We start from the raw sequence: 11,709 nt of genomic DNA, 5'->3' as shown, positions 1-11,709 counted from the left end.
TTTACAGAATTGACACCAATATTTCCCACTCAGAAATAGTTCATGGTTTTGGATCATTTCTGCCGAGCAGGCAGCTTGTTTGCAGTGCTATTCTTATACCATATTTTGTTTTAATTAATGTAGTTTACCTTTTTACTTTTTCACATGTTAAGCCATAAAAAAAACATCACCACAGTATAACAAAAGATATTTCACATTTCATCAATCCTTTATTGAAAAAACAAATGCACAAAATGAATACAGTACAAAAACAAGAAAGCATCATAGACAAATTTCTTTTAAATTAAATGACCTTTAAATAAACTAAACTGAATGTGTCTGAATGTGTCTTAAAAGCTTAACTGGAAGAAAAACATCCAGGGAGAGGAAAAAAAGGTAGGAGGCTTTACATTTTCTTTAAATAAACTAATGTGAATCAAGTGAATTAAAAATAACTATATACACAACAGGTGGGACAGTCTTAATCCATTTCTTCCTCTTCGTCTCTCTGTCCCAGAGACTGCGTCCCACGGTCAGGGTCATTGAGCCGGAGTATACGGATCAGTTTGTTAGAGGGGATAGAGCTGAGAAAACAAAAAGACCAATAGTACAATTTACAATTTAGGCATTTAGCAGACACTCTTAATCCAGAGCGACTTACATTAGGCAAGAACAAAAAAGCATGGGAATACATCACATATATAAAATGCATTTATCATGAAACATGCATAAGCTAAGAACGTAAGTAGAACATATCTATATAATGACACTATACATATAAACTATACATATATACTATACTATGCTATACATATGTACTATGAAGTGCTATGACTATATAAAATTCAATTATTGTGCTGTCTACATGACATGCTGTTTCAAATGCTATCCAAGTCTAAAAAGTGCTATCTAAGGGGGTAGGGTAAGTGCTATGGGCCATGATGGAGTCTGAAAAGGTGGGTTTTCAGACTACGGCGGAAGATTGGGAGTGATGCTGCAGTTCTGATTGCAACGGGAAGTGCATTCCACAGTTTTGGGGCCAGAAGGGAGAAGCGTTTGGGACATGTGGAGTACTTCCAGGAATTACAAGTAACAGCAATTACATGGTGGACTGGACTGGACGCTCTGGTATAACATGCAGTGATGCATATAGCCTGCATCCTGCATCCTTAGACTCACTAAATTGAGAAAGGACGCAATCATGTCCTGGGATGCAATACTGTACTGTACTGTACTGTACTGTACCGTACCGTTGTTGAAGTAGGACTCATAAAATGTCCCTGGGGCCCATCTGAAAGACCACCCCTGGGTCCCGGGACCCATTGCATTGAAACCCCATTTACATCACTGAACATGCGTTACTTAACCGGGAAACATTTAAATTGAGTTTAGTTTAGGTTTCAACAGATAAGGTTGAAACCTTTAGCCTGGTGGAACCACTCCCCCTGCTGGACAACATTTGCATTCTGCCAGAAGGGTGAGTCTGGTATCTCTCGGGCAGAGACGATGTACTCCGGACCAATTCTGGCCGGAGCGATATGCGGCTGTATGGGGCCGCTAGAGGCGGGATCAACGAGAGACTTATGACATATTGAAGCTGTGCCACAGCACAAATTCAAGCTAACAGGACTACAACTCGAAATTATTATGGAGATATCAGATTTTTGTCCCGCTGCTTCCGGGTTCATCGTTTCTGCTTGAGAGAGACCAAATGCAGGCCGGAGGAGGGAACTGGTGAACTCAATACTGCCGCAATCTGGCAGAGTCAGGTTATGAAGCCTTAGGTTGAGCATGTAATTAAGTTGACAAAATATTCATATTAAGCTAATACAGGGATGTGATACATGGTGGCTAACCTCATGCTCTGTGGAGTGAGGAAGATGAACTGCCTGTTCCACTGGTTTGAGGCAACCTTTAACATCATGTCCATGGAAATCCTCCTGTTCACCATGTCCTGATAGACAAGACACACAGGCTGAATTATTGTCTGAGAAATTAACCAACCAATTGAGAGCAACAAATAACCGATTGAGAGCAACAAATATACAGTATCTACCCATTTCTAAAGCCAGTCTAGTATCATACTAGAAATAATACAATTATATTAAAGGAGAATTCTGGACTAGCAGTTTTCTTACAGTGATTTGAAGAAGTTAAAATAAATAATTACAATAAATAAACTCCATGCCGAGGGCTCCTCAGCAGGTAAATCGCTGAATGCTTATTTAGAAGCCCGACATTTTTTGTTTTGTTTACATCTGTAGTACATGTTGAAAATACATCCACAGATCTCACTCTGGCTTCCACCTTGAGAGCAGGAGGGCGTTAAGGCACAATATGGCTTTGAGGGGTCTGTGTGTGTGTGTGTGTGTGTGTGTGTGTGTGTGTGTGTGTGTGTGTGTGTGTGTGTGTGTGTGTGTGTGTGTGTGTGTGTGTGTGTGTGTGTGTGTGTTCCTCTTGACACAACATAGATTCTCTGTGGGTTTCAGGTCAGACCAGTTGGCTGGTCAGTTAAGCACAGTAATACCATGGTCAGTACACCTATTACTAGTAGTTTTGGCTCTGTGGGCAGGTGCCAGGAGCTGCTGGAAAAGGAAATCAGCATAACGCTTGTCAACGTACAAAAGCACACAGTGCTGTAAAATATCCTAATAGATGGTTGTGTTGTCTCTGGAATTGGAAAAAACAGTGATGATTTGGGGCCATGTTATCTGTATGGTGTTGGTCCAATGTCAACTTCACACACAGGATATTTTAGAACACTTTGTGCTTCTGTATGTTGACAAGCTTTATGGCTGATTTTCCTTTCCAGCTAGATTTGGCTCCTGCCCACAGTGCCAAAACTACTAAAATGACCATGGTATTACTGTGCTTAGCTGACCAGCCAACTGGCATGACCTGAATCCCACAGAGAATCTAGGTTCTGGTTGTATTGTCAAGAGGAACACTAGATTCAACAATACAAAAGATGTGCTGCCTTAAAGCCATTACCAAAGCAAACCTGGGCTTCCATAACACCTCAACAGTGCCACAAGATGATCACCTCCATGCCACACCCCATTTATGAAATAATTTGTTCAAAAGAAGCCCAGACAAAGTATTGACTGCATAATTTACGGTAACATACTTTTCAGATGGTTGACATTTCTGTATTATAAATGTTTTTTTTAAATGGTCGTGAAACATTCAAATATTTAGATTTTTTTTTGTGCGCTGTATGTCATAATCATCAGAAAGAAACGGCTAGACTGAAATTCTCCTTTAACTGTAGAATGGCTTGCCATTTACTCTAAACAGACTTATTACCATGTAGACATCAAACTCATCAAGGCAGCGGAATGGGGCCTCCGTGATTGCCCACAGAGACAGCACGAAGCAGACAGTGGAGAAGGAACGTTCTCCGCCTGACAAGGAACGCATGTCGCTCAGATTAGCCTTGTCACCATGACCGGGCTGTACCTGGAGACAGCAAGATAAAAAGAGAGAGAAGGAAAACAGACAATAGGTAGATTGAATGTAGTAGAAAAAGTTGAGGACATGGGGAAGATAGTAAGGGCCAAAGGTTTGAGAAAAAGAGAGATAGGGAAATGGACAGAGATGAGATTAGTTAATTGTCAGTTGATAGAGGGTGCATGTTTATTCAATATATGCAGTGTCAATGAAAATTGGTGTGTAAAGCAGCAGGCATTTGCTTCATAAAACAATTGTGTTCATGCCATTTAGCAAAAATAATAATTTCAACAGCGCCAACAAACAGCTACCCTATTTTTCAGGCATTATAAAATAAATTGTCACAAAGGTTTGTATGCAAATATATTTTTAGAGTCAATGTAATTTACAATAAAAATATTGCACATTTTGTCTTAACACTATACATTCTTACAAAGAATACATGCTTGATTTCATTGGAATATACTGACAGGGAAGCTGCATTACAGATAAAGAATTCTTACCGAGACTGTGAGAGTTTCCTTCTTGTGATCAAACGCCATAGTCCCAGTGTAACCTCTCTGGCCCAGCATACTATCAAAATAGTATTTACAACGAAGCGCCATCAAGCTAGGAGAGTGCAAGGAGACAAATTTAGGTATAGAAGAAAAGAGGTAAGATGTAAAAGGTTTTAGTTGGTCAAATACAAAATATAGGTTTTTATATAGAATTATTAAAACTGGGTCATCACTTAATCAAGCTGAAACAAATTCAATAAGTCGTTCTTTAAATACTGAGACAACTTTGAACAGATAATGACAGGTATTAGTTCCAACTAACCTCCTGAGCTCGTCATAAGCCTTGAGTCTCTGTGTGACAATTCCATCCATGGTTTGGATGAATTTGTTGAGGGACTTCACTTGCTGGCTCACATTCTTATAGTTCTTAGAGGCCTCATGGTACTGCCTGAAGAATCACACATGCACAGATGAAATGAGAAGAGTATGGGAAGATGCACGAGATAAACCGTATGGTTTAATATTAAACAGAAAGCCGTTACATCCCTATAAGAAAGGCTTGACACCAGTCCAAGCAATGTCTATCTTTAAGCAAACATTTGACAGCGGACATGATGTGGGAAGAAGTGGCATGGTGACCTACCTAACAATCTCTTCACGGTTGCCTTGCTGGTCCTGCTTAGAGGTGATCTTAAGCCTGAGACGGCTTATCTCTGTGTCCAGGCTCTTCAGAGTGCGATTCACCTCCTGTCGCTCAGGACACATCTCTGCGGCCTTGGCTACAGCTTCCTACGTCACATCACAAGGAGATATGAAAGTAAAACATTGTCTTGCATTAAAGCAACACAACGTATCTGAGCTCTTCAGCCCCAACACCACTCCAATTTTTAAGTTCTACCAATTCCTCTCTACACTACGCATTCTGGTACTAACTACATACTTTCTCTTGTCTCTATCAAGAGTACCTGGAGTTCCTGTTCCTTGACATTCAGGGAGTCTTTGAGGGCCTGGATGCTTTTGATGTGGCCCTTGAGTTTATCCTGGTAATGCTTCAGGTGGTGCTTACACTTGCCCACCTCCTGGTCACTCACACTTAGCTCCTCCTACAGTGGGACACAGGAGAAAAAGGGGACAAACACTGTAATGTATAATTTGTGCAGTCAGTCCTCTTGACCGTCACAAACTGCCATCCGAGTGAATTATGCATGTGCTGGTACACCGTTGAGTTCCTAGAGCTATTTGAGGGGCGGCGGTGGCTCAGGGGTAGAGTGGCTGGATGGTAACCGCAAGGTTGCCAGCTCGAACCCGGGCTCCCCCAGAGTTAGTGTCCTTGAGCAAGACACTGAACCTTTAATTGCTCCTGATGTGCTGGTTGGTGCCTTGCATGCTTTCCGCTGCCATCGGTGTATGAATGTGTGTGTGAATGAGTGAATGTAATGCACATCTGCATCTATGTAAAGCGCCTTGGATAAAGGCACTATATAAATGCACCATTTACCATTTATTTGAGACACTGGCAGAAAGCGCTGCCTTAGAAGCTAAAGAAAGGAGTAGAAAACCCCCCCTGCCACCTTGAGTACATGCGCAATTCTGTCTCATGGAGTTTTTAGGGGAGAAAATAGTTTTACTTCAGATTTTAGATGTTGCCATATACTGTATAGCAACACACATTTTTCATAAAAGGAGGCTTTTAGAATCAGCCTCAGGTGTCAATGTGCTAATTTGTCCATGTCTCAATAAAATAATGTGAAAACAGATTTGATAGATATTTTAGGACATCCCTAGTATCCACTTATGTGTAGTTTGTACCTTGATGTTATCGATTTCCTCCGACACGGCATTCATCTGTTCCTTGTGATGATTGTACTCCTGCTCTTCCTCCTCGTACGAGGTCTTGAGCTGGGCCATCTGAGTCTGCGATGTCGCCAACTCGCCACGTGTAGAGGAGATTTTACCCATGAGCTCCTCCAGGTCCTCCTCCTGTGGGAGAGCCGAGGATGTCATGAGATGATGAGGTGTGTTCAGCATACTCTGAATGTGCATCTGATGTTGAGCTCCTATACCTGTGGCAGGGCTCAGGTACTAAAAGTCCCCTTAACACCCCTTCAGTCATATAAGTGATGATACCTTTCACCTGGATTAATCTAGTCAGTATTTGAATATAAAAAGCAGGGGCTGCTAATCCTCGAGACATTCTGTGCATCTGTTAAGCTAAGTTCAAACCTGGATAGTTCGAGCGACACGATTACATACAAAGTCAAGGAAAAGACGAGACGGGCGCGGCACGAACGAGGTGAACAGGGTGACGTGAAGGAAGCGAACGGTCACCTGGCATCTTTGCCCCAGCTGGAAAAATCCAACTGAAGTGACCTTCACATGCCCCCGATTCCACCGATCACATCCTGACAGTCAATCAGCGTTGATGTTGTCTGGAGCCTCGGAAATGTTTTGGCTGTTTTGGATGTTTATTCATCCAACTTCAACTGAACTGACCTCCGGGACTCAGCAATGGTGGAATGGAAAAACAATACTAAAGCCCTTTGTAAAGACATAGGAAAAGATTTTGCTGCTCAGTATTGCAATGTTATATTGCAATATATATGATATATATTTGTTAAAATGACTCAAAGTCGATTACCAGCAGCCACTAAACAGAAGTCAATGAAAAGCTGCAAAGTCATGATGTAAAATGTAACCCAGGGGCAAAAACTACAATCATTCTTGGTTCTTACCCACTACACTTTCAGAGGGCATGGCCTTGTTCTAGCTCGCTTTGCTAAATGTTAAAAAACAGTGATTGTGACATCAGCAATTAAGAATTAGGCTGATGTAATGGCGGCTGTACTGTCCCAGAAGGACATTGTTTTCAGTTATAAATAAGTTTATGTAAATTCATGCATATTTTGGGTTATCAAGGTTAATTTTATTATGAATAATTAGCATTCAAAACAATATGTTAAAAGGTTATATCACAAGCCACGGTAAGAATGTACCCATTGATCATGTGACTCCTTTCCCAACTACTACAGAGTGTCACATGATCAGTGTAAATTGTCAGAAAAGGTCAGATGTGAACGGAGTTGCTGGAGAGAAGTCACTTTTATGGGAAAGTCGGAGAGAGACGATAATTGACCTGCACATGGTTCAAGAGGCGCACACGATACATGTTCTTTATTATGTGTTCCTTTATTGATTTCTGATGTGGTCATGTATTACTGTAATGAACAGTGTCCTGGTGTCTGTTTTGAGGAGTTGGAAAGTCGCATGCCAAATAAAACCAAGATAAAGACATGTGTATGCTGCATGGATTGGTATTGTAAGATCCAGAAACATCCAATGATTCCAGATTACAACACTGATGTGTCCAAGTTTGTGCATCAGTATGTTTTATTTACTGGTACCATTTTTGTACTGTCTGGAAGAGCGGGCTGTGGACAGTTCAGAAGTCCACCTACCAGTGACATCATCGATAGGGATTTCTATTTATGGAAGGCATTGTCCTCAGTCCTCACGTTAACCAGGTTTAAGGGGGTGGGCCCCTTAGATCGCCCAAAGGGCAAGTTTCTGATAGTAATTTCTCCCCATTATGTACCTTTAGAGAGGTTATTAATAATTTTAAAATCGAAATGAATATTTCCTGCATTTTTGCAGGGTTAAGTGGGGAACAGAACCTGGGGAACATAGAACCTGGGCAACTTTTGGTCTCGTTCTATAGACCAAAGATTTACAGAAATCCATGTGAATGTCTCTTTAAGTGCTGTAGTGTTGAAGAACCAAGTATACACAGCTAGAATAGGAGAGAAAAACAAACAACTAAAACCATGTAGGTTGTTTAGATTTCGGGAAACCAAGAGCAGTTTTGGGATACGCACCAGGGGCTTGAGGTCTTCTGACTGTGGCTCCTCTACATTCTGCAGCTCATTCACCTCAACCTGCTTTCTCCTTGCTTTTTCCTGGAATATATGATGATATTTTGTATGAACTATGAACGTGCAAAATGATAGAAAGGCAAGAGTGTCAAGGTGAAAAGCAGACACATACTTTGGTGTTTCTCTGCTCTATTTGGGCTCGCCTCAGCAGAGCCTCGTTCTGCTTAATGTCTTCATCCACCTTCGCCATTTGATTCTGGAAGCGAGCAGCCTGGGCCTTCTGGTTTTCTAGCTCTGACCTCAAGTGACTGGGAAGGGATAGAACGGGAGGTGAGAAGGGAAGACAGGAAAGAGATGTCACATTGGATGTTTGTGGATATATAGTTAAATCTTAAATACTCTTTGATTATGCGAGCAACAATGCGTACAGATTGGCAGGTCGGTTATGGAAGATTTAAAGGATGGTTAAAGGAAACCAACATCAACCGGCAAGTGACATCTTTCGTGACATAATTTCCATGCTGACCTGATCTCCTCCTCCACGTCTCCACTGAGGTACACGGCTCTGTTCTGTTCAGCGGTGTAGGCGCGGTTAGAGAAGATCTGGTCTCCCTCCTTAGTGATGGCCATGGAACAATTCTCTGGCGGCTGTCTGCCCTGCACCACGCGACGAGCTTCAGTTTTGTCCTACCTCAGAGAAATGAGCAGAGCCCCAAAATTAAGTCAATTGCTGTAACGAATATCTACAGCAGCGTTTGTTAGATTAACTGAGGTCTTTTCCCACAAAAAGTGACATATTGCTCGTCACCTTGATGAGCAGAACGGATTCTATTCCCCTCTGGTCAATCAGGCAGTTGGCCACAACAGGGTCTTCAATTTCCAGAGATTGCAGCACTGAGCGATATTCACGATGGTTGACAGCCCTGACACATATATGCATGCAAGATCAAAACAGTCAGACAACCATTTAAATTTGCAACTTTTACAATGGCAAAAGAAAAAACAGGCATATATGTAGTAAGAAACCTATATGAAGCACTTTATATGAAACGTAAGAGAAAGTATCACAATTAACTTTTTTAGACAATTTTGCAAGTTTCTGAACAGTACACATGTTACTTACAATTTACGAGGACTCGATAAGACCACTCATCCAACATCTTTTCTATAAAAACCAGCCCTTACCGTCTGCTGGTGTTGTGGACTTTCGTAAGGAAGGAGCTTGTGATGATGTTTGGCCTGCGGCCACCAGGGAATGTCTTTACCATGAGACCTTTAAGCACCTTCTCATCATCATAGTTGTCACAGGCAAAGGCTTGTAGCTGTCCTTTCAGACAGATCTCCACAGCCAGGGCCATCTCTGGGTCCTTTAGGCCAATACAGTAACCTAAGGAAGGGGGGGAATCAAGAGAGAAAGATGGATGGATATAAATAAATGGGATTTGCTGCTGAAAATAAGCTCCGTAGCAAACAAAGGTTTATGATATTAACACTTTGTGTGATTTGTACGGCAATGCACTTTTGAAACGTAGTCATCAACATAATTTATTTTGTTTTTGTGTAGGATGCAATGTCAACAAGATGCCATTTTACACTACACCAGCTTGATGATTCGATTCGCCATTGTTAAACACAAAGTGACAACCAAAACAAAACCCTGAACAGTCGAGGTACAGACAACCAAGAAGAATGATGATTTAGTACATTATATAGATAAAGATGGGACCATATCATGATGGAAGGTGAGAGGACATCTGTATGCATTCGTAGTTGGTTTGATACAGAGCCAGTATACAGCATCATTGGCATTGCTCTGTTTAATCAAGTAGTGATGCAATCAGACCAGTCATTATGTGTTGCCTGCATTGCAATTCATAAAAATAACACTCTTAATAACAGTATTTTTGAGTCGTTTGTAGTCAGTAACAGATTTATGTTTTCAGCTAATAACATATTATCAACAAGCAGTTATGTACTTAAATAGTTGTTGCTTCCTTCCACCCAATATATAGCTGTTGACCCCTTCCACCCAATATATAGCTGTTGACCCCTTCCACCCAATATATAGTCACTCATTACCCCCTTCCACCGAATATAGAGACAGTTTTACCCAGTGGTCCACGGGGTTTCTGCTTGAACTGGTTCTTGTTGTAGGCGTCCTGGATGGTGTTGAGGAACGCTGGCATGTGCTCTCCAAAGCGCCGCAGACGGTTGGACCGGCTGCCCTCCATCGTCTGTAGATTCCTCCTGTTCATTTCTATGGACCTCTGGAGGGTGTCCTGCTCTCGCCTAATGACAGGGTGGAGAAGAGTCAAACACCGACACAAGAAGGCAAAGCCTAATTTGTAAAGAAATGGTGGCTCTGAAAGAACATGTAGGATGGTTCAATACAACATCCCCCATGGAAAGACCTAAAGCCTGGTCCAGACTCCATTGACTTGCAGATCGCTCACTACTGGTAAACATCAACATTCCCTCACTAGACAAAAATCACACCCGTGTGAACTGAGTGGTGCAAGGTCTTATATAGCCTGATTAGCTGTGGTCTGACGTAATGTCAGTGACCATAGTAACCATGCTAATTATTTTGAAATCACACCCGTGTGAACTGAGTGACCATAGTAACCATGCTCATTTCTTTGGTACGAACACGGGTACACGGGTACAACGCCAGTTGTTGGAGTGGTTTACACCACTCAAAAATGTGTACAGTATGTCCCATATTAGAAGTTAAACAAGCACTTCTATCTAGAATGCAGAATTGTATGAGGAACAGATACAAGTTCTCAAGCTAACGCGTGTCCGTAGCCAATAGGGTAAAAAGGCTGTCTGGAAATTGGAAGGTTGCCAGTCTGACCCCCAGCTTGCAGAGTCTGTGCCCAAGTATCCCTGAATACGAAACTTAGCCAATAACGGCTCCCTAGGCACCACACTGATGGCATCTACTGCTTGCAGTTAGGATGGGTAAATGTTGTGGTATGTGCATTATTTGCACATGTAGAATTTGTCCTATGCAACAACTCAAGGGCACACACTAATTGTTATACAATAGTTAAATCATTGAACACACACAGTCCTGTGCCAATCCTCTACTTTGACTACCACCGTGTGGCCACTAGCGGTAACTACAAGGTTATAGCCTACTACACTTAGTAATCAGTACAAATCGATCACGCTCAGTATTGATAAAGATATTAACATTAATTCCCTGATGAGATCATAGAATAAAATTAGATGATCATTTATTAAACAGTTAATGTGAATACTATTACTGTTACTATGGCTGCTATTGTATACAAGTCTTTGTCTGCTATAGAATATATGTGTCATTTTTACAGCTAGAGCTATGGATATATGGATGGATACTGTTGAATGCTTATTATATTCTTACCTTAGCATCTTATTATTGTCCTTACAACACTGCATTTACAATAAAACCAAAGCCCAACCAAACATAAAATAACTTTTCCTCATTATACTGGATCTCTTCTCATCTAGTCCCTCCTTAACATTTTAGTCTAGTTTTTATTTGGTAGTCCATGAGCATGTTTCGGCATAGTTTTAGTCAATAAAATGAACACTGCTACCAACCTCATCTTGCCGAGCTCCTCCTTAGTGAGGGTGATGGCCTGTTGGTACTGGTCCATCTGCTGGCCCAGTGTGGAGTCCTGGTGTCTCAAACTCTCCAGCGTAGCCTCATGCTGCTCTATAAGCGCGGCCCTCGCCTGACTCTCCTCCTCATTGCTCTTACTGATGCTAGATGGAGGTAAATATATAAAACATTCAGGCACTGATATCAATGTGTGTAATTGATGGAAGATGGACAAAATAAATTTAACAACGCTGCTCAGCCACATTCACACACATATTGTGTGTGAATGTGAACAGTTTAACTAAAATTATCAATGACTAAA

At 41.5% G+C, this 11,709-nt stretch overlaps 1 protein-coding gene across 2 annotated transcripts in view; it reads right to left on the bottom strand.

Annotated features, from left to right (window-relative positions):
• Positions 1 to 187: 187 nt before the first annotated feature.
• The window catches only part of LOC306940343 (structural maintenance of chromosomes protein 6-like), a 29,914-nt gene continuing 18,392 nt past the window's right edge, over positions 188 to 11,709 (bottom strand). For both annotated transcript variants that reach the window (XM_079525363.1, XM_079525362.1), the window contains exons 13-27: positions 11,387 to 11,551; positions 9,906 to 10,084; positions 8,981 to 9,182; positions 8,604 to 8,718; positions 8,322 to 8,482; positions 7,968 to 8,103; positions 7,799 to 7,879; positions 5,736 to 5,906; positions 4,892 to 5,029; positions 4,570 to 4,715; positions 4,249 to 4,374; positions 3,933 to 4,038; positions 3,286 to 3,438; positions 1,836 to 1,933; positions 188 to 563 (exon numbers count right to left, since the gene is read on the bottom strand). In XM_079525363.1, the coding sequence (XP_079381489.1) occupies positions 461 to 563; positions 1,836 to 1,933; positions 3,286 to 3,438; positions 3,933 to 4,038; positions 4,249 to 4,374; positions 4,570 to 4,715; positions 4,892 to 5,029; positions 5,736 to 5,906; positions 7,799 to 7,879; positions 7,968 to 8,103; positions 8,322 to 8,482; positions 8,604 to 8,718; positions 8,981 to 9,182; positions 9,906 to 10,084; positions 11,387 to 11,551 (2,080 nt within the window). In that variant the 3' untranslated portion in view covers positions 188 to 460. The remainder of the gene's footprint in view (positions 564 to 1,835; positions 1,934 to 3,285; positions 3,439 to 3,932; positions 4,039 to 4,248; positions 4,375 to 4,569; positions 4,716 to 4,891; positions 5,030 to 5,735; positions 5,907 to 7,798; positions 7,880 to 7,967; positions 8,104 to 8,321; positions 8,483 to 8,603; positions 8,719 to 8,980; positions 9,183 to 9,905; positions 10,085 to 11,386; positions 11,552 to 11,709) is intronic.

This window comes from Electrona antarctica, assembly GCF_951216825.1.
Source record: "Electrona antarctica genome assembly, chromosome: 17".
Lineage (NCBI taxonomy): Eukaryota > Metazoa > Chordata > Actinopteri > Myctophiformes > Myctophidae > Electrona > Electrona antarctica.
This window is presented reverse-complemented; position numbering and strand designations above follow the sequence as displayed.